The 23,949-nt window shown below is 43.4% G+C and overlaps 1 protein-coding gene across 6 annotated transcripts in view; it reads right to left on the bottom strand.

Moving 5' to 3' along the window:
• Window positions 1–23,949, bottom strand: part of C2H8orf88 (chromosome 2 C8orf88 homolog) — a 78,956-nt gene that overhangs the window by 24,133 nt on the left and 30,874 nt on the right. For 5 of the 6 annotated variants that reach the window (XM_075582896.1, XM_075582880.1, XM_075582902.1 and 2 more), the window contains 2 exons: window positions 6,222–6,298; window positions 5,522–5,609 (listed from right to left, as the gene is read on the bottom strand). In XM_075582896.1, the coding sequence (XP_075439011.1) occupies window positions 5,522–5,609; window positions 6,222–6,298 (165 nt within the window). Of the gene's footprint in view, window positions 1–5,521; window positions 5,610–6,221; window positions 6,299–12,737; window positions 12,785–23,949 lie in introns of all 6 variants that reach the window. The other variant, XM_075582912.1, reaches the window with a different exon arrangement.

Below are 23,949 nucleotides of genomic sequence, written 5' to 3'. Positions count from 1 at the left end.
CAGGACACTTACCCCTGCAGTACAGCATTTCAAGGTTACCTCAGGTCATTCTGACACTTAGCTAGATACACACCTATATACAGAGTGGCAACTTAGCTGACAGCACATACGACCACTGATAACCACTATATATATGTTCCCAGTGTCTATCAGCATATACATATCACACCTACCACCTTATTAAAGGACTTACGCAGACCCTGCTACAATGTGATATGTCTTTTCAGTACCTATTTTAGCACACCCAGCAGCACACCCCCATCACACAGGTCCACATCAGGATCTCTGTGCTGTTCTGTTACCAGTGTTCCAATATAGTTATATCTGGTATATTAGCTACTAACTGATCCGGAGCCTACACGGCTACTAATATCCAGGATCAACCTACCTCCAGTACGTTGTTCCAACATCCACTATTTTATATATGCCATTAATAAAGAATATGTTTTAAATCACCCACTCATCATCAGAGCGTGAACCCGAGTGCTATAGAGGGTTCTCTCTCTCCCTGTTCACTAGCGTTTGAGACTAGTCAGGGCAGATGAAGACTTTATTAAAAAATAAATAAATAAAACAAAATGATACAAACTAGTGCTGAACAATAAAGCACACAAAGGAATAGTACTAAAAACATAGGGAGTCACTCGGTGGTACGTGGTAGGTAGTTGCTGTCTCCGCATCCGGATTCAGGGCTACAACGTCACTTCCGGCTCCTCTATGGTGGCTGCAAATGTCCAGAATTGTGAGCTACGCATTTCGCCCTTTACTGGGCTTCCTCAGGCTCTTTGAATGGGGATGGGCCAGATACTAGTTGATTATATACAGTGGCTGGCCAATCGCTTCTCTTCTTTAATCAATTCTCTTCAAACAGGTTCCCTAATTGCTGCCACAATTTGGGTTGCGCGCGCATCCAAGGGTAAGTTTTGCGCGCATCCTCACACATTAGTATTACTAACTACAGTGAAAAATGTGATCATACGTAATTGTATGTTTCACATATTAAATTAGACAGAAGCCCGAATATTGCAGGTGTGAGCTTTAATTAAATGCTGTGTATATACAGTGGAAGTGTATGTGATTAATCCATGTGAAAAACACAGGACTATGTATAAAGTGTGGTACATCTAAAGTGAGTTGGGCATATATATATGTTGCATAAAAAATCACCAAAGTGAAGTGAATTTAATATAGACATCCTATGATGCTTTTGATAAGCCTTAGTGTAATCTTAAATATAAAGATCGATTTAACAATAGACATAGTGATAAACAAAAATGTGTTAACAAGATATGGGGACTGAAATAGTCACATAATGTGTCATGTGACAAGCACTTAATTTAAATTAAATAAAGGGGATATAGGGAATAATTGACAAATCACTTTGGTGATTTTTTTATGCAACATATATATATATATGCCCAACTCACTTTAGATGTACCACTTTATACATAGCCCTGTGCTTTTCACATGGATCACATACACTTCCAATGTATGTACATAGCATTTAATTAAAGCTCACACCCGCAATATTCGGGCTTCCGTCTAATTTAATATGTGAAACATACAATTACTTATGATCACATTTTTCACTGTAGTTAGTAATACTAATGTGTGAGGATGCGCGCACAACTTACCCTTCGATGCGCGCGCAACCCAAATTGTGGCAGCAATTAGGGATCACATTTTCTACTTCAATTTGTGATACTAATGCGTGAGGATGCGTGCGCAACTTACCCTTGGATGCGCGCAACCCAAATTGTGGCAGCAATTAGGGAACCTGTTAGAAGAGAATTGATTAAAGAAGAGAAGCGATTGGCCAGCCACCTTATATAATCAACTAGTATCTGGCCCATCCCCATTCAAAGAGCCTGAGGAAGCCCAGTAAAGGGCGAAATGCATAGCTCACAATTCTGGACATTTGCAGCCACCATAGAGGAGCCGGAAGTGACGTTGTAGCCCTGAATCCGGACGCGGAGACAGCGACTACCTACCACGTACCACCGAGTGACTCCCTATGTTTTTAGTACTATTCCTCTGAGTGCTTTATTGTTCAGCACTAGTTTGTATCATTTTGTTTTTTTAATTTATTTTTTAATAAAGTCTTCATTTGCCCTGACTAGTCTCAAACGCTGCAGTCTTTAATTCATCTCTGCATGGAGGAATTTTGCCTGCCCTGAATTTAAAGAAGACACGAGGACATAACAACTAAAAGAAGTTAAAGATACCTCTACCAGTGTGTAATCACACTGGTCCGTGTATTTGAATTTATTTTTACTTCATCCCCCCCTCCCCTCCTCACCTTACATTAGGTAATTACACATGGTTCAATATATTTCATTTGTTTGTCTATTTGAGACAATTGTAAAACATCACTAGACTCCATTTTTGGAGTTTCCTGGTATTTCAACATCAGAGACTTGGAAGAGGTGAAATCAAGATACCTTTACGGGAGGACACTCACATTAGCCCGTGTGAGTGATGGATATTAACCTATAATTCCCCCATTCCCTCCCCGCACCTCAGCCTTTGTTTGCGCATTATCTGTATCGATTTAACAGCTTTCTTTCTGTGAGAGGGAGACCTCTAGGACAGGGGAGCGCAAACTTTTTGTGCTGCGCCCCCCTGTCTCTCTGCCCCCGGCTCTCGCGCCCCCCTGCCTTCCTTCAGGCGCGTCAGATGACGCTGCGTGTGCGTGTGACGTCAGGTCACATGGTGCCGCGGCGTCTATTGACGCCGCGTTGCCATGGCGACGCAACACAGACGGCTGAATCCCGGTAAGTAAATAGTTGCAGGGGCCTCACGCGATCCCCCGGCATTTAATTTAAATGCCTGGGGGAAGAGCGCGGGGCCTCTGCAACTGCCCGCGCCCCCCCAGCACAATCTCCCGCCCCCCCTGGGGGTCGCGCCCCCCACTTTGCGCACCGCTGCTCTAGGAGGAAGAAGCTAAGTCTGCAGTGAGAAACATCCCAGAACCAGTGCGAGACGACGACAAGACAGAAGAAAAACTACATCATAAGAAAGAGCTGGAAGTGAAAGATACCTTGATGTAATGGAAATTAAACAAACCCGTGTAAGTGATATATTCATTTCTATATATATATACATATATGTATTTTCCCACTCACTGAGTCCATCCCCAAGCTGATGAATCAATCGTGGTGACTTCACCCCATTGGTCAACAGTTAAGAAGATTTATCTTCCATAATTCATACTCTCCCTCATATTGTGCTCCCCATCTTTCTGTGTTCCATTGCTACTAAGGGTCCTGGATAGATCCTGTTGGGGTCCGAGTCACAGGACGACATCACAAGAAAACACGTGAATTCTAAAGGCCGTATTATACCCTTTTTATTTTATTTTATTTACTGACTCACACATACACCATATAGAGATAGCGCCCGGGTATTTTTCCATCTCACCTTTTAATGGATCAACATTGGAGTTTTTCATAGATTTATTTATAGTGTACCGTATAGAACTTTTGAAACCACAGTCTCCACCTCCCTCTCTAGTTACCGCCCTCTCTCTCGTCTCCCCTTTACCTCTAATCTGCTTGAGCGACTAGTATACAACTGTTTGACCCACTTTCTCCTCCAACTCCTTGCTTGACTCCTTGCAATCTGTTTTCCGTCCTCCACACCCACAGACAGCACCAGCAAAAGTGACCAACGACCTACTCACAGCTAAGTCTAAGGGTAATTTCTCTTTACCAATTCTCCTGGATCTCTCTGATGCCTTGGACACTGTTAATCAATCCTTCTCCTAGACACTCTCCATTACATTGGCCTCTGTGACACAGCTCTCTCCTGGTTCACATCCTACCTATCCAAATGTTCCTTCAGTGTTTCCTTCTCTAGTGTCTCATCTTCCCTCCTTTCTGTTGGGGACTCACAAGACTATGTCCTCTGGTAGTCTCAATCTACACCGCTTTTCTTGGTGAACTAATACTATCATTTGTCTTTCAGCATAATCTCTATGCCAATGAAACCCACATTTATTTCTTCTCCCCTGAACGCTCTCCCTATCTCGTCTTGTGTCACCAAATATCTCTCTGCAATCTCCATCTGAATGTCCCACGGTTATTTGCAGCTTAACATGTTCAAAACAGAACGAATACTCTATCCCCCTTCCACTACCGCACCTACACCCAAACTTTCCCTCACTGTAAATAATACCCCACTCTCAAACACCCCAAACCCGTTGTCCTATGGGTCATCTTTGAGACTGCCCTCGATTTCATTCTTCATATTCACTCTCGCAGTAAGCCCTGCCATCTCCACTTCTGAAATATCACTAGGATACACCCTTTTTTCACTCATGATGCAACTAAAATCCCAATTCACTCACATATCTTATCCCACATTGACAACTGCAACCTTCTCCTAGCTGGCATTCTCCCCTTGCCCGCCAGTCCCAAATCCAAATCCATCCAAAAAGCTGCTGCCAGACTCATCTACCTCACTCACCACTCCACTTCTGCTGCACTGCCATACGAATCCCTATACTAGTTTACCATATCTTCTAGAATCAAATTTAACACCCTAGTTCTGACTTACACAGCTCTAAACACTGCCTCCCCTTACATCTCAGCCCTCACCCCCAAATATATCCCTTAACGCACCCTATGTTCTGCCCATGGTATCCGCCTTTTCTCCTGCCTTATTACCCTATCATACTTTTGCACACACCCTGACTGCTCATTACACAAACAATGAGTAATTCATACATCATTTTGTTTCAAATTACATGAAATTCGTCATATAATCCCTATGGGATATTTAAGGAAAGACTGGTTTTGATTCAAGAAGGTTATCATGGAAAAACGATGGAATTTCAGTAATTATCATTGTGGTTCACAAACTTTCTCACCACTGTATATATAAGTTTCCTTTCAACTGTGCTGCCACAGTACACTTGCAGAAAGCTACAGTACAAGATTTCAACATCTATAAAGTACTCTTCTGTTGGTCTACTAAAGTCCACAAAGTTATCGCAACCTACAGCAAATCATTTTTACTCCAGGATCAATGCATCCTACAGTACTAGAACTTTGAACTACATCAAAACTGTATAATTGTTAAACAATTATTTGTTTTAATGAAAATATCACACTTTGCTATCTCCTATAAACATGATATTTAAAGGAAACCCATTCTGAAGTTAAAGGATTCAGCTCACTGCATGGTTTTAAATCTACAGAAAATGTAACCTACTCTAAGGAGCAGATTACAAGACAATAACTTGTAACGAAACAATAAGTGCAGCTATTCTTAAGAGCGGAATCCGGGTGGGGATCGATTTATCAATCCCTACAGAATATTTTGTTTGGAACTGTTATGAGTTTTGTATTTCATTTGTAATATTAGAATTTCATTGCTGGCTCATGCGCCTACTGCTTTCATGTATAGAACCCCTAGCCAGAACAGCCACCGCATTATGGGATGAAAAGTATGCCGATATATATCCTAAATCTATAAATACTACAGTTGTCTTTTAACAGAATGAGCATCTGTCAATTACCTTTTTTGTTGTGTGGCTGTGGTTCTTTCAGTTGCTTGGGAAGCACAGAATCAACCAACACATCATGCCGGTTATTATATGTACACAACTACATTAAAACAAGAGATTACATTGAATAAAATATGAGTTTAAGGAATAGATTTTGCTCAAATGTAGACTCAAAAATTCAAAAGGAAGGACAAAACGCAGATAAAAAATACATTTCGTTGGCATCAGGTAACTAGGAAGAGTTACCAAAGCAAGCTACAGCAATCCCAGTTTGAAGAACTTGATGGATATGTTTAAAATATCTCCATTTACTAAATATCTTCATCATGTACATCTGCATATACTGTACACACATTAAACTTTTTGTTCTGGAAATTCGCATTAAGCGTTACCCTAGAATTTCAGTTCAGATGCAATGACTATTTACACGCTCCTTTTCACACAGATCTGACCTGCATCACTGGCCATGCGAGCATGATACAGTGAGCATACACTGTGCAAGCATTATGAAAAATATATCAAACGTATTAGTGCATCTACTGTTCTTGCCAAATCGAACAAATCCCAGCTGTGAAAAACATGTCAGGCACACATGGAACTCCATTTATGAACATTCTGTCCTACAGACCAAAATGTTGACTATGCGACATCTAAAGAAAAGAAAGTTACACGTTATTTTTAAAGTAAAAGGAACAGTTTAAAGAGTACATACCCAGTCAAGCCGATCTTTTATATCTTTTTGAAAGCAGTTTGTAAGCTCAGCCCGGAAATTAACCGAAAGCATTGGTGCTACAGAAAACAAAAAACATGAAACACCAATTATTTTATTTCTACAATTTATGTACTTATTTCAATAATGCGTTGGATCCAGTGATTAATCATCTCAAGTGAAACATCTGCAAAGTCATCTGGATATATCGGAGAAATGCCTGCAGCAAGAACATCAGAAATGTAGGAATTAGCTCAAATATATCAAATGTTATTTAATGCTACAACATGTACTTGTCCATTGTGTTCAACTTTAGCCTATGATAAGTCTAACGAAATATAGCAGTAACCAATATGGATGTTCTCAATCAACGTTAAATCATGTCCGAACAAATGTACAAAACAAGATTGAAGTTTTAGAGGGATCCAAAAAAAAACCTATAAACATTTTTTCTGGACTAACCATTAGATCTATTATCACCAAATGTTTATGTCACTTCACACAGAAAATTGATGTATAAAATTTCTGGAGATGATGCGAAAACAATGGTACATTTTGAAGGAGGATAAACTGTTGAAGCCCCTACAGCTTTTACGAAAACCACTGAATCCACCCAACAGATGTGTTGGCTCCCACCGAGATTGCAGGGATGTTTTTAATGACAGTGTATGTACCACCTGCAGTTTTTTAAGGCATAAGAGAGATCAAAAAAGGATATTTTTTACATAGGGGCTGGTTCTATATGTGTCAAGGCAGCCGTTTTGGCCATCGTCCGCGTCGACACAATCAGCCTCATTGGTTTAAAAAAAATATATATATATATATATATATATATATACTGTATATATATATATTTTTTTTTTTTAATGTTTCTTATTGTGTGCCTTAAAGGAGTTGAGGTCGTTTGTGTATATAAGAGGAGGGATAGGCTCCACAAGCTTTTCTAGAGAAAAATATTGGATGTATAAACTACAAACACTAATCCTAAAGGACTTCTGGGGACTTAATTTTTCATGACAATTATTTTCAATACATTTTTGTTATGATTATTTTTTATTACGGTTCTGTTTGGCAATTAAGTTTATATTGGCCACAGTATGCCTACTTAATTCTTATTATTTTATTTGTATCCCTTAACATGAACACAGGGATGCCGTTTTCACACGATATCCAGTTTTGCAAATTTTAGGGCCACAAAACCGATTTCAGGATATTTGTCGTATTTCACATATATTTGAAGATTTTACCACAATTTAGATTTTCAATACATTTACATGTAGCTAAAGAAACCTTAATGCGGCCAGCTGTCCACACTGCCCGGTTGGAAGACACAGACAGACAACCAACAGCGCTGGCATCTTTTCTAATAATTCTTTTAACTGTGATTGGTTGATTCTGTCCCTCTTTACTTCTTATGCATTTTAACATGGGACCCTATAACCTTATGTTTGCCGTATGACAGCTTTTCAGCATAGGGTGGGTTAAAGAAATGCATAGCCATCAAACTTACTACCAGACAGTCGTTTCGACCTTTCGGGTCTCATCAGTACGAGATTGTATGCAACGTGAAGCTGGTAAGTAATATGTAAATAATAAACACTAGTTTTACAGCAATACCTGTGCTCACTTGTGTGCTACCTGCATTTGCTCTTTTCTATAGTATTTTTTAAACATCTCCATGTGACCTTGCATCGAGGTGAATGCATATTAATAGAATGTTAGGCGGTTGCATCAGAAACCGGGTGTGGCCGTGCGTCACAGGGAGAGGGGTTGAAAAACACAGTTAAGGCGTCAGTGTATCCACAAATTACGCAACATCCTTAAGGTGCGACCAAGAAGCGTTGGAGTATGTAAACAGTGACACCGTTAAAACAGGAAGAAACGGTGCAGGAGAAGGTCTGTTCTAGCAGGTACCCACCTGCATGCTCCACTTGAGGGAGAATTTAAATGTCATGATGTGCACACAAAAATTCTGAGTGCATAAGATTGTCATTTTTATTTTGAGTTGATTAAAGGGCATTGCACAAAGGAAGGAGGTATTTGGCTGCTCCTCAATCTTTTCACTTTGTCTGGAGAATTACTACCCTATTTTAAATATACATGTTCACACTATGCAAGTCACCACTAATTACATAGCACTTAGAAAGAAACTGTTGAACTCGCACAGTGCAAAACACTTTTATAAAGAGAAAATATTACCTTGAAAAACTCAAGCTCTGAAATCTCACGTTACCCAAACACGAACTAAAATGATTACAGCTCAATTTCAACTATAAATGGTAAGATAATTATTTAAAATATCTGTGAATCCACCTAACCAAGAACTATAAATCTCGGTATAGACCCAACTATCAAGATCTGTTCTCCCAGATCAAAAAAGATCTGACAAGATGGAATGATTTTCAGATTTCCTGGTTGGGGCATATAGCCTCTGTAAAAATGAATATTCTGCCAAGATTACTATATCATTTTCAGACGCTACCAATCCCGACCCCCCTTAGACAGTTAAAAGATGTACAAAACACAATTTTTCAGTTTGTCTGGCAGAAAAAGAAAGCAAGAATATCTGGGGAAATTATGATCGCCCCAAAACTCGGAGGTGGATTGGCGGTCCCGACATTAGAAAATACTATTATGAGTGGCACCTGAAATAAATACATTATTGGCATGCCCCAGCTAAATCTTATAGTTGGGTGGATATAGAAGCCACATTTGCAGATCCGGTCTCACTCCTAGCCCTTCTTTGGGTGAACAAAAATAATGATAAAATGAGTGATAGACAGAGACACTTGGGAGTGATCAACTTCAACCTAAGTGTTTGGTACACCGCTAAGTCTAAATACAGATTAATTGCATCTCCCTCTAGAATGATGCCATTGTTCGAAACCCTGCATTCCCTCCTGGGATGGCATCCAAAGCATATGATATTTGGAGAGGGGGGTGTTGGATTTTGGTGACCTGGTATTGAAAGATCAGGTCATCAAGTTTGATGAATTACGTCTCAAACACGTTCTCCCAGGAAGCGAGCTTTTTTAGATATTTTCAGGTTGGGCACTTTCTCCTTCATACGTGCCTATCCCCGATCTTCCCTCCCTCTACAAGATTTGAATCCAACTCCAGAAATAGGGTGCAAACACACAGATACCCAACAAGCTATGAGAAACCCCAAACATTACCACACTTATATATATATATATATATATATATAAGTATATATATGTGCCTTCCTTATTTAATATAATTTAGACATTTCCAGCTACTGGCAAGGTTTGGTCTTTTCCACTTACATTTAATTCTGACTATTTTTTATTATATTTGATGTATACAATTGAGTCTTTCAGTTGCATTTCTTGTCTTTTGAATTTATATATATATGTTCAATTGTATTAGATAATTTTATATAATACATGTATATTTTATATAAATACCAGGTTCTTAACTGTTTTATTTTCAATTTTAATTGGCTTAGCACCTGATTATCTTAGTAGAGAGACTAGTTCTAATTTGCATAGCCTATCAGGACATGGAATCTAATATTTATGATGTTCAGGTGATGTCTGAGTCATGCCCCAGAAGAAGTCTAAACTCAGACGAAACTAGTAGGGTGAGGGTCTCTTAGTAGATCTCCCTATTTTCTGTTATATCAGGACTTTTAACTGTCTTTCTGTTTGCTGCAAATCCTTATTTAAAGGCTATTGGGACTGTTATAGCAATCTCGGAATTGAGCCCTGTGGCTACTCTCACCGAGTTAACGGAGCCAGCGGTATAATCGTTTAGGGGAGTGACATCGCCATCAGAGGACCCGCGCAACTGCTGATTAAAGCTGAGCAGTGAAGCGTCTGCGTCCGAGCACACAGACGGAGTGAGCGGTTCCTGAGATTATCAGCCCCTTTGATGCAGCGATCTGAAAGCATTTGACTGATTTCCAGTTATTTCTGCTACATTGTAAGTAGCCACTGTTGCTTGCGCAATAATTGTATTCAGAAACGTACTTCACCATATTGGTATCTTTTTCATCTATAGATACATCTCGTTGTGGAATTCGAATATAGTACTTGTTCACGTATTTATCCTTCAGGTGTTGTATATCCATGCACCTTTGTCTCTGATTTGTGCCTTTTGTGTTTTTTTGTACTTTGTATTTCTTTGGGGTGGTGTACACGCACTCATAGATATCATTGCAACATTATTTTAAATCAGTTTTGCACACATTATACTTTTTCTTTTAAGATATATATATATATATATATATATATATATATATATATATAATCAAAAAATAAATAGATGATACCGTTCTGTGGCTAACGAAATGCTTTTATTTGTGCGAGCTTTCGAGATACACTGATCTCTTCTTCCGGCGATGTTAAGGTTGATTGTAACATCGCCGGAAGAAGAGATCAGTGTATCTCGAAAGCTCGCACAAATAAAAGCATTTCGTTAGCCACAGAACGGTATCATCTATTTATTTTTTGATTATTGAAGCTCGGCTAACACGGTACTGATACCTCTACATGTATATATATATATATATATATATATATATATATATATATATATATATAAAGGGCAAAATAAGGTGCGCAAAACTAATTATCAGCAATAGTAAAAATGGTGTCAAATGAGTGCTGCCGTAATGTAATGGATGTACACAACACCAATAATATACAAAAAGACAAAATACAAAAGGCGCAAATCAGAGACAACAGGTGGTTAAATGTCTAACACCTGCGGGATAAATATGTAGAATATCCTTATAAGAATCCAGGACGAGATATGATCTATAAAAGAGAAAAATGCCAATATAGTGAAGAACGTTTTATCATATAAATAAAGCGCAAGAAAATTGGCTACTTACAATGTAGCTGAAATAAACAGGATAACAGGATGTAAGGATAAAATCCTTTCTGTGACTGCAGCAGAGAGGCTGGTGATGTCAGGAACTCCTCTCAGGTTATGCCCTGTGTTCACAATCACTGAAGTTCCCTTGGTTGAAAGTGAACTACACAGTCCCAATAGCCTTGAATAAGGCTTTGCAGCACGGCAGAAGAATAAAATGTCCTTACTTCAGACAGACAGGGAGATCTGTTCAGAGACCCTCACTCTACCGGTTTCGTCTGTGAAAGACTTCATCTGGGGTATATATATATATATATATATATGTGTGTGTGTGTGTGTCAAAAGGAGTGCTAGTGGGCGTGGCTAAATGTATACAACAAAAAACAAACAAAGATGCCCAAAGCTATTTCCAATGTGACAAAAATACACAGTGCAAAACCTATATATTCTCTTGAAAAAGGTAATTTAGTTCAACCCTTCGGCCAAAGCGTTTTAAGCCAGGTTACATAAGATTTTCCCAAGCTTCATAAATGTTTGCTGGAGAGGATGTGGCTAGGTGGGTGACTTATCTCACATCTGGTGGTTCTGCCCCAAGATCCAGAAATACTGGGAAATGGTGAAGATGCGAATAGATGAGGTTGTAGGGATCCCCCTCCCGATGGATGCAGTGATTTTTATACTAGCCAAACCGGTTGGAAATACCAACCGTTCAACCAGTAGACTAATCTCACATATCCTTACAGCCGCTCGCTGTATGATATCAGTAGATGGAAACATCCCAATCCCCCTTCAAAGAATATGGTGAATAGACAAGTCAATGAAGTTATGACAATGGATAAATTAACTGCTCTGTTGACTCAGAAAAATCAAAGCTTTCCACAAGACTTGGGAACCGTGAATGTGCAGATAGGGACACTGGAAGGAGAGATTTGTGATCTGAGCAGGGAGAACCCTGTAGGAGGACAGAATTTCTTGAGCTTGAGAGAAGATAATATGCTCTAAAGCAGGGGAGCGCATCCTGCGAGCTCCCCCTCGCTCTTGCGCCCCCCCCCCTTAGCTTGTGTGTGGCGTCAAATGACACCGCAGGGTCACGTGACCCCGTTTCCATGGAGACGGCCATCTGACGTCACCTCGCATGATGCCGCATTACCACAGCGACGCGTCACAGGGTCTGCATCAAGGTAAGTTTTATTGTTGCAGAGGCCTCACATGATCTCCCAGCATTTAATTTAAATGCCTCAGGGAAGAGCACGGGGGCTCTGCAAGCACCCGCCCCACTCCCCCCCCAAAATCCAACGCTCCCACTTTGCGCACCGCTGCTCTAAAGTCTGGTGGCAAATTTCCCCATTCCTTCCCACCCCGTCCCCTTTTTTTTTCCATCCCATCCCCCGTATTACACCCCCTTTCCCAAGATATGACAGACAGATAAAGTTAATACCCGGTTTGTCAGTCCCGATGTGAAAAGCAGACAATCCCGGACACTTCAAACTATAATATATGTAAGTGGGTCATTCATGATTGACCGGAGAATATATTTCCAGTTCCGGACTTGACAGCCTTAAACAAATAATTAAAGGTGGGGTGGGGGGAAAGACAATACAAGAATGTAATTGTTTTATGAATCTTCTGTTTAATATATGCACAAGTGATATTTTGAAAGTGAAATGTTTATTTGCTAACCTTCACTCCACCCCTGTTTTCTTTTGTTGTATCCCATGAATAAAATACTGAAATAAAAAGTTAAAAAAAACAAATTAAAAAAAAAAAACACGCTCTGACCACATAACATTAATTTAAAGACCGCTATATTTAAAGCTCAATGTAGATGCGATTAAAATGAAATTGCTCTGCATCCAGACTTTTGTAAGAATTATTATTTCATACTAACACTGTATGTACAGTTTGCCTGCTAGCCAGAGTTTCTTTATTAGGTTTTGCGTAGAACCATTTTGTCAGAAAGCGGCAACCCAGCCATCGGCAAGGGGATCTCCTAATCAGGGGGCTGGCCTCACCCTTGCTGGCCCGCCCCCCACACCTCCCTCCCCTACCCAGGTGAAGGGTTTTCCTGGGGCCTACTTGGGCTGCGCTGCCCGCCAGCAGGAGCTTGTTTGCTGCCCGCCAGATGATTGGTATCAGATTCGTCTTCTATTATTGAGGGGGAGTGCCATTATTTATTACCTCACTTCCCCCCCTGCTCCCGATCCCCGAAGCTGCTGCCCGGGTGGGAGGTAGGCACGGGGAGGTCGAGACTGGCGGGCTAATTCCCGCTGGAGCATTTAGTTCCCCGCCCACCCCTGCTGCCCGGGGCAAGAGGCTAGCACAGGATGATTCCCTGGTGCCCACGCAAGCAGGGGGGGTGGGGGGAGCGGGGTAGAAGGGTAGGGGCACAACTCCCACAATATGTGGAATGCAGCAAAGCTTCCGGTCTTTGGTGCCATGACCATAATTGGAATATATTGAATGCAAAATTCAATATATTGGTCAGAATAAGCACCCTCTGTGAGTGAGATTCCTCGAACATAGATGTACCAACATGAAAGAGGTTCTTACACAGTGTGTCTCTAGACACTTTCATTCAAGTAATTCCAACTATCCAGCTAGTCCCAGTATTATGGGACTTGTATACATTTCCACATTCAAATTGGGAGGGGATAGGTTCAGGTTGTTCTATTAGAGAATCGTTCTGGATTAACAATATGGGGATTCTTACACCATCTCATCTCAATGAGTATATAGATACTAGAATATTGGTCTAGTTATTCATTTTGGGTCTCATCCTCTGCTGGGTTGTAATTTTCTGTTCTGGATTCATCGATTCATTAATATATTAAAAATGTACTGTATCTGTTTTACTTTATTCTCTTAGTATGTGCCCTGTGGTTCAATTTAGGGCTTACCCTAACATTTGAGTATGTATGTCTATTTACATATGGTTATTTAATGTAATAAAACTTATTTTTTCTGACATCCAATTTGAAATACTCCACCATCTTCTCATTTCATATTTTTTTAAAGTTTATTATTTCAATGGTTTCCATATTCTATTTTCTTACATTTTTCTTGATCCTTTCCTATGTTTATTGTATTATTGTTGTTTTCATATACCGGTATTATATTATTCTATTGTCATTGGTATATCATTCAATATGTTCTTATGTACTAAGCTCATTTGTATGCTGCTATTTGACTGTTGGTGTTGGATCTAACCAAGTGACTGATTGTGGTCTGTGTTTGTTGCTTAGCAACAGTGGGTATTTAAACTCAGAAACCTGTCAACCAATCATTTCCCGATTAAGTCATGTGAGGAAACGCATAGGGTCATGTGCACTGACACTCTGAATTTGTTTATACGGAAAGTGGACTTCTATTTGAGGCTCATAACTTTTGAATCATCTGGTGGTGCATTTTCCACTTTCTCTTGGAGTAATCAAAAGGACTCCACTGCTATCCTGGGCTGACTTGTTGCAGACCTTTATCTACCAACGGCAAGGTGAATGTTTGATCGTTTAGATGCATTTGCTTACCCTCATCTACTCCGTGAGCTGGTCATCCTGTGCAATAGTTATTACTCTAACATGCGATATTATGTGCTTCCTTGGTGAGTGAAAGTTCTGGTGACTATTTTTGATTAAACCGTTTTATACAGAATCTATGAAGCTTGCACTTCTTGATATATAGCTTTATATGGTGGTTCCTTAAATAGGAAATGATGACGTAAAGAGGTGGTCCTACCTACTGGCATGAGATCTATAGAGTAACAAGGCTCATCCAGATGAAATATGAAATACAGCAAGTAGTACGTGTGTTACGTAGCACTCCACCAGAGAAGAATTTAACAATAATAAACTAATATCGTGGTGCAACAGAACAGGGAGGAAACTCAGACCCCCAAAAAGAGTCACAAAAAGATACAAAGGTTCCCAGCACACAGTTTAAATGATAATCAGACTAATATCAATTTGAAAAAGAATGATGTATTGAAAAAAGATGCAATACAGAATTGCCCCTAATAAAGGCATGGAGAGTACAACTCATTAAACATCAAAAACAATATATATACAGGGAGAGGAGTGGAAGAAAAACAAGGGCATGAGAATACACAAAAAAGGGGAGGAGGGAAAAACTATGTAAAAGATAAGGTGAAAAATACAAGGGGGAGCAACGTTTCGGGGCATAAATCGCTCCTTCTTTCATGTCCGTTCCCACAGATCTTTTGAATCTATGGTACTTCCCTTGTGCAACTCCATCCAAAACCTCTCAGCTAATTACAGTACTGATGTTATTATATGCTCACTACATGAACTTGTTATACAAGATCTGGACAATGTAAATCTGTAAAATATATCTGGTGACTCAATAGTACCTAAATGTAGTACCAATATCAGGTAAGTAAATAATCAACCCTGTGTACTCCTGAGTATAGCTGTACTGCAAGATAACCGTCTATAATTCAAAGCATTTTCTCAAGAGTATATGAGTCAATCCTAATGTTAATAACAGCTGTGCTACAAAGTGATTCTCTGTGGAGTAAATCGTAAGCATAAAGCACCAATGCTGGACAACGCTGCAAAGACCAACAATACTATAAGTCAAAAAGAAGCTATTATGGCAAGTGAAGGTAACGTTACGAATCCTCAGTGGTTATAGTGCCACAAATACAGCATGAGACAGAGAGAATTTTTTTTTTATCAAGATACACAAGAAAATGGACTACACTGTCCCTGTCACACATTTGCCCTTAGCCCTTACATTTGCCTCATTAAGAATTACATACAGGTAGCTTTAACTCATTAAATACATTACCTTATTCATTAAATTTGGTGCTACGCAAAACAAACTAATAATTGTCACCAAAGAAATAAGTCATTAAGCTTTATGAAGACTTGAAATGCAAGCTCTTCCGGCAGTGCCTTAACCCCTAATATTTAACTGCAAAGTTTGATGCACTTCTCCGTAACTATTATGTCTTGTATATTATCTCTGTAAAGCACTCTGTACAAGAAATAACAAAAACACTATTTAACAAACTAACATGTTGCTATGCAAGATCTCCACATTTACTGTAGATATCTGGAAATTCATGCATGTCTCATCACAGAAATGCACTGCTGTCCTTTAGTTTCTGATTTTAGGCAATTTTGATATGCATCAATGACAGTAATTGGAACTACTGACATACTGTACAGATGTAGCCAGATCTAGATTTCAAAAATTCCTGCACAAAACCGCAGACGGCAGCTGCCTGACAAATGCCTGCTCGCGGATTCACCGTGGCCAGATAAATTGTCCATCAGAATTAACACTGCGGGGGTCCCTGCTTCTGAATGGGACTCCCGCAGTATTAATCCTACCGGGCTGCATCAGTCTGGAAGAGCTGCGCAGATAGACAGAATCTGTCCCTCTCCCTGCATAGCTCTAACAGGCGATCACAATGCTTTCTTTTATTTTAAAAACTACGTTATTGAAGCAGTGGGTCTCCGGAACTGAACCACATAAAATTCCAGCCCCGGGGACCTCCTGCTTCCGGAGATATAGCTACTACCGCTAAGGTAATGAAGGGATTAACCCCTCCCACTACCCACCCGAGAGGCCTAACCACCCACCCTGGGGGCAACATGCCCCTTCGCCCACCTCTCTAGAAAATCAGAGAGAAAGGTTTCAATACAACTTTATCTTGGACTGTGAGAAACTGTTATTTGTAGGACAGGGCCTCGAAAAAAACGGTCTCCCATAATAAATATTTAATAAGGATTTGTTGCAAGGGTTCAAATGAACGATCCGATAGACTCCGAGACAAGTGTGAGGTCCCACGTTGGAACTGTAATTCTCAGCAGTCTTAAATGTTTTACTGCTTGTAAGAATCTTACTTCAAGTTTATCCAGGTTTTTCCTCTAGTAATACTGATGAAACTTGAACTTCAGAGAGCTTAAACTGAGGTCTATATCAAAAGCCTTCCTGTAAAAAACTCTATTACTGGTATGACAGAAGGGTCAAGCAACTGTTAACCTGTCTTTCCACACCAATTCTGAAAAGCAGACCAAATACGGTTGTATACTTATGGAGGAGGCACATTTAATTGCTGCCATTAACGTCTGGATTGTTCTATCTCAGCTTCCTTTTACTTTCAAAGCTTGCCACAATCTCCATGCTAGTAAAGCTAGTATTTTGGGGTCTGGATGTTGGTCCTTTTTTCAACATGTCTGGACTTGTCGGAAGATGCCAGGATTCGTTATTGTCATGTTCATCAGGTGGGGGCAAACCAGACTCTTTTTGGCCAGTATGGAATTATGGCCATTACCTCTACCTTGGCCGCTTTTATCTTTTTGGCGATCATTGGGATCAGAGGAAAAATGTAAGTCAGCATGAATCTCCAAGGGAAGCTGAAAGCACCTGTTTGAACTGCATGCTGGTTCCTAGACCTTGCTCAAATCTGGTTTACTTTCCTGTTCTGAAGTGTTGTCATAAGGTCTATTTGTGGTTGACCCAAGTGATTAACTAGCTGTTGGAAGATTCTGGTATGCAGTTTCCATTCTCCTGGATGGATATGCGTGTGACTCAGGAAATCGGCTGTGATATTGCGGTACCCTGGTATATGAACTGCCGTGATGTTTTTTACTTGGCTTTCTGCCCATAGCATTAGACATTGACTGGGCAATCGGCTTTGAGCTCCTGGTTCTTTCCTGCCTGACTATATAACGCACGGTTTGATGCTGTGATTCGGAAAGAGGGCGGCAGCCACAGGTAAGTGCCTAGTGGCGCAGATCCTCATATACGCCGCTGATGGTACCCATTTCATTCTAGTTGTAGGACCCATCTGTCACTGATTGAATGAGCCCATACAAACACGAACTGTGCAAGGCTTCACACGTCTGTGCACTGTAGGGTACACCTCACTTCATGCGAACTTGTCTCTTGAAAATGATCCTCTTCCGCTAGATCCACAAAAAGGCTTTCCTTGACCTCTTCATGCAGGCTGCCGGGACGGTATGCCTTTGCGTCTCTATGGTACTCAATCTTGATATAGTTTGAAAAGTGTATTCGTTTCTTGTGGGAGAAACACGCTCCTACCTCCAGAGACTTGAGATAACAGCGTTCAATTTTCATCCCAACAGGTACTCCCCTTCGAAAGGTAGAGAGCATAAGTTATTCTTTAATGTTGAATCTACAGCCCAGTTCGTTAACCATAACGCTCACCTGGCTGCCACCAATCGTGCCATGGTAGCTGAAAGCCATACCGCATCTAGTGATGTGGCAGAGATAAAATCTGTTTAATCGCTGATAGTGCTACAAATTTATGTTTTCTTTACATGCATTTTAAGTGCCTGTTCAATATTGGCTAGCCAGATGCGTACAGCTCTGGACAGTGACGGTGCTGCAGCCGCTAGCTTGCATGGGAGTACTGCCACTACAAAAGATTTTCAGACCACTTTCCATTCTGCGATCCAAGGAAACTGCATCATCTACAGGTAACGTGGTTGTTTTTGCGATTCCCACATACATTTTGGGCGGGTTCAAGTCTTGAAGTCCTTTTCAACTTCTCGGATTCATCCAACAGAAGATGCCTCCCTTTTTATCCAGGCTCGTCTGACCTAGAACTTTTTTGGGAGTAACTGCTTGACTGTCATACTATCATTTCCATGCTTTGCGAGACTGGGTCTTTCATCCAAGACAAAAAAGGTACTCATTTGTTCATTAGGTTCTGTAACAGTGAACTTTTAACAAACAATCTTCACACAATTTCTGTGCATCTATTGCCGGTTTATCGCATGCCGCACATAGTCTCATCTTTTTAGTTGTCTTACTTTTATGGTGTAATACATACAATGTTATCTTGGATGTCTCTGTGACGATAGTGAGGGTTTGGCCCGGGATTAACGGGGTTACTCCCCAAGGGCCCCCCTCTAACCTCGCCAGGGAGACAAGGGGTTAACTGGGCTGAGGCCCAGAACTATGACTTAACCCTTGTTAAATAACATGAAAATGCTTATTCCCCTGTGTAAATGATGTTGTTGCTGGATCAGGGTCTGCATAACCCACCCACTGGGACTTAAGGGGTTAATCTTATATGCAGTGCTGAATAAACAGTTACCTGAAAACTGGTAATTTGGTAACTGAGTAAGCCAGGACCCTGAGCCTTGGGGTACAGCCTCCGGGTCACCCCCCAAGTACACACATATTAAAAATATAACGTTGTCATAAGAGAAACATATATTTTTGATAAAGTGACTTTTTGTAGTTTTTGAAATACACAGGCAGAATGCTAATGGTGTGCTAATGTACAGGCAGAATGCCTGTCTTTGTAATGCGTAAGGAACCAAATGGTGCCTCATATGAGTATTCACTGGAAGTGTATATCAACAGAGAGGTGTGATACATCGCCCTGATCAATAGGTAACTGACCTAATTGGTTATGCGAAAAGCAAAAGCCCACTTCAAAAGGTTTATTGACGTGGCCAGTAGGATGCTAAATAGGATATCCTGCTAGATTTGAGCCTGGCTTCCCAGGGGAATTGTTTATGCGGGAAGCAGGCAAAAGGAAGGGAAGGGTTTGTTATTCACACCTTCCAGCAAAAGGTATCCCCCAACAGGATATCAAAAGTGAGTAACTTTATTAAATATAAGAATACTATGAGATGTCCTTGGCTGAACCGGCTAAGAATTACATAAGTGTATTGGCGAGAGTAAGCCGATCTTGGGGAGTCTAAACCCTGTACAGGGATCTGCTGCTAAATGCCAGATATTAATATCTCTATTAATGTTCATATTACAATGTAATTTTTGGTCTTCCTACGAGCGTCAGGTGTCCCAGAATGCAGTAATATATCTCACCTGACTGTATGTATTACGGAGCGGAAGTTATGCAATGATTTGCAGTAAATATGAACTTTTGGTTAAGTCTGAGACCCCCCAGAGTTCTACTGCGCATGTGCCAACTAGCAGGGGGGCATGGGTCAGAATGCTTTCCCACGTTAGTGAGTGGCTGGAGGTAATTGTAAACCAATCCCCTGTGCTTAAGGTTAAGAATAGAAGGAGAAAGGGTTATAAACTGCTGTCCACCCATATATCCTTTGTCTTCGTTTGCTGAATGATTTCCTGATTGCTGGATGAAACTACCAGTTCAGATGGGACTGTTTTCATTATTTTCATCTTTTACGTAAGTGTCTATATTTTGCCTGTTATTGTATAATCTGTTGTGTTCACCTTTATCAAGGAATAAAATCACTTTATTATATCTTAAGTCTCGTCCCAGTTCAAACCCAGGTATATATATATTTATATATATAGTTTTTGGTGTAAAATTACAGCCTGTCGCAAGCTCTCGTGACAGGCTTGTAATTAACTGGTGGCAGCGGTGGGATTGAACTGGACCTGGATTACAGTATTCTGCGGGGTACTGTGATCCAGTGGGAACTTGATGGTAATTGCAAGTTCCTGGGACTAAAGATATTGAACACACAGTGTACAACATATAACACAAGATATGGCACCTCCTCACTGTTCCCCTACTTGTGAGAAGCATTTCCTCCAGAACCAAAGTGCCGGCCATCCGTCTGACTGGAGCCGGGCACTGAGACCAGAGGAGTGCATCAAGTCGGCGCGGGGAGCAGCAGCCAGCAAGGCTGAGAGAGAGACAGCAATCGGTGAGCATGAAACCCGGCAGGCTGAGCAAAGATCCACTGCTGCAGCTGCTGTAACCATCACACCGCCCGGAGAGCAGGGAAGGGACCCAGCTCCGGGACGGCAGAGACTTGTGGAGGGAGCGGGTGGTCTTGCACCAGGAGAGGTATTGGCCGTTGCGGCGGCCAGTCCATTTTACCCAGAATTGCTGGCCCTGATGTTTGCACACGGAGAGATGTCCCCAGCAGAGCGGCTCGAGCAGCTGAAGCTGGCGATGATCCGACCCACTTATCCCCTTCCAGAGCCCGGCGCTCAAGCCTCTCCGCTCTGGACTCCGTTGCCCCTTGCTGGGGTTAGTCCACCGGCGGCGGAGAAGCTCTGGAATGAGCCCGGCGCTCAGGCAACTCCGCTCTGGACTCCGTTGCCCCTTGCTGGGGTTAGTCCACCGGCGGCGGAGAAGCTCTGGAATGAGCCCGGCGCTCAGGCAACTCCGCTCTGGACTCCGTTGCCCCTTGCTGGGGTTAGTCCACCGGTGGCGGAGAAGCACCGGCAGCTGCTGCGGCACTGCCAACAAATGGGCCACAATAATGCCCAGTGCCCTGACCGTGCGCGGTCAGGCGAAGAAGCCCCTCAGGGCCAACGCTCACGAGCTGCGGAAAAGATGACCCAGTTAGCGGCATCCTCTGATGGCTCCCGCCCAGCCAGGGCGACAACCCTCCTCGGGACGTCTCCTGGAGAACCTGGACGGGCTGCATCAGCAACAGTGGCGGAGAGCAGCGGCCATCCACCTGATCCCGGCGGAGAACCAGCGGCGGCGGCAGAGAAGACGCCGCCACTCCGGCATCCTGCCGGCGGCAGTTTTATTCGGGGGGAGGGACAGGGGTTGCGGGAGGGGGTTATTTTACCAAGTTTGCATGGAGCTGTGTTCCTCCACAAAGACCTGGGACCCTTGTCCTGCACCGTTTTACCTGTACCCAACCCGGGCGCTGTTGCGGCAGCGGCCCGGTGCTGCCCAGCCCAGATGGGGCCGGCGGCGGCCGCTCCAGTCCTCCTGCAATTGGGACCAACGAAGGCGGCGGTCTCTGCGGGGACCAGCAAGGTAAGCCAGACCAAGTCGCAGACTGACTCTGACTTATGTTTCCCTATGACTGTACCCTGTTGTTTCACTCTAGGGGTGACTGGGGGGTGGCAGGCGATAGGGGCACCAGGGGAGGGGAAGGAAGGGCAGCTGGTAGGGCAGTCAGAATTCTCCATTCCCCTGGCGGGGCAGCAAGGGGAATCTCAGTTAAGAGCCCCAGTGTTGCAGCCTTGCTCTGGGCTGGAGGTATCAGGGGTTGTGGCACAGTTAGACCACCCCCGGATTACCTGCCAGCCAGGAGCTAAGGTGGGTGCATCTGCACCAGCAACCCTGAGCTCATCCCCGGTAATGGGGGGACAGTGTCAGGGAGAGGGCCTCACTCAGGTGTCCCTAGGATCCAGGTTAGGATTAGCTAGGGAGAAGCGGAGTGAGGGGAGGCTGCAGGTAGGTAGCCAGCATCAGTTCTCAGGGGAGGGGAAGGAAGGGCAGCTTGTAGGGCCGCCAGGCTTCCCCATTACCTGGGCAGAGCAGCAAGGGGACTCTCAGTTAAGAGCCCCACTGCTGCAGCCTTGCTATGGGCTGGAGGTACCAGGGGTTGTGGCACAGTTAGACCACCCCCAGATTACCTGCCAGCCAGGAGCTAAGGTGGGTGCATCTGCACCAGCAACCCTGAGCTCACCTCCGGTAATGGGGGCACAGCTTCAGGGAGAGGGGCTAGCCCCGTTAGCACCCAGCTCTAGGGTAGGATCGCCTGGGAGAGGGTTGGGTGGGCCAGTGGGAACCGGGGAGGGAAGGCAGCAAGTGAGCCAGCCAGTTGTCCCCATTACCCTGGCAAAGCCTCAGGGGGTGTCTCAGATCAGCAACCCCCTGTTGCAGCCTAGCTATGGGCTGGGGGTATCATGGGCAGGGGCCAGTTTGCGCCACCCCAGAGATACCTGCCAGCCAAGAGCTGAGGCGGTTGCATCTGGAGAGATGCCCCTGGGCTCATCCCCGGTAATGGGGGGACAGTGTCAGGGAGATGGCCTCACTCAGGTGTCCCTAGGGTCCAGGCTAGGATTAGCTAGGGAAAAGCGGAGTGAGGGGAGGCTGCAGGTAGGTAGCCCGCAGCAGATCTCAGTGAGAGAAGGAGGGCTAGTGGTAGCCAGGGAGGGAAAGCATCAGGTAGTGACGCTAGAGTTTCCCGTTACCCTGGCAGAGCCCCAGGGGGTTTCTCAGATCAGCAACCCCCTGTTGCAGCCTGGCTATGGGCTGGGGGTATCATGGGCAGTGGCCAGTTTTTGCCACCCCAGGGATACCTGCCAGCCAAGCGCTAAGGCGGTTGCATCTGGAGAGGTGCCCCTGAGCTCATCCCTGGTAAGGGGGAGACAAGGTCAGGGAGGTAGGTGCACTCAGGTAGTTCCAGGGTCTGGGGTAGGATTGCCCAGGGAGGAGAGGAGTGCAGGTGGGCTGCAGGGAGGTAAGCAGCAGGCTGAGGTGCTGGGCCTAGGGGAGGCTAGGCAGGGAGGCACCGTGGAGCAGGGGGAGATAGGAGGTCAGTGGGGTGTTAGGCAGCTGGCAGAAGCTAGGGATTGGCTAGGTAGGCAGAAAGTCCCTTGCTCTGACGGGCCAGGAGTGACCCCCCTGACAGATTCCCCAGGGTTCCCAAAGGAGGGGCTGTGGGTAGATAGGCAGCCAGGGAGGAGAGTCAGGAGTATGGCGAAGCAGCTACAGGGTGGCACAGAGCCAGGGCAGGTAGGGTCCCTACAGAATAGTGACATAGCCCTTTCCCAGACTTGGTTGACAGGGAAGCGACGGTCTGTGCTGGATAGCTGGTCTCCTGCAGATGCAGAGACATGCCAGTCTCTGGGCAGTGTGCAGCCTGGACTGCACAGGAGCCCCTTTCACCATGGACTTGGTTCCCAAGGCACTGGGTGGGGGGCAGAGGGAGGCCAAGGAGAATGCCCGGCGTTGCAGGATCTGGACTTTACCATCCACGGTGTACTGGTCAATGCCGGAGGACAATTTTGCCAGGCCAATCCCTCAGGACGTATTGAGGGCGTCAAGGGCGCCAGTGGTACCCCAGTGCCTGGGGGAGGCGACTGGGGCACCAGGGCCCCATTGAGCCGGGGAGGTGTGACGATAGTGAGGGTTTGGCCCGGGATTAACGGGGTTACTCCCCAAGGGCCCCCCTCTAACCTCGCCAGGGAGACAAGGGGT

This window comes from Ascaphus truei, chromosome 2 (genome assembly GCF_040206685.1).
Source record: "Ascaphus truei isolate aAscTru1 chromosome 2, aAscTru1.hap1, whole genome shotgun sequence".
Taxonomy (NCBI): domain Eukaryota; kingdom Metazoa; phylum Chordata; class Amphibia; order Anura; family Ascaphidae; genus Ascaphus; species Ascaphus truei.
Note: the sequence above shows the minus strand (reverse complement) of the source record. Positions and strands in the feature narration are given on the sequence as shown.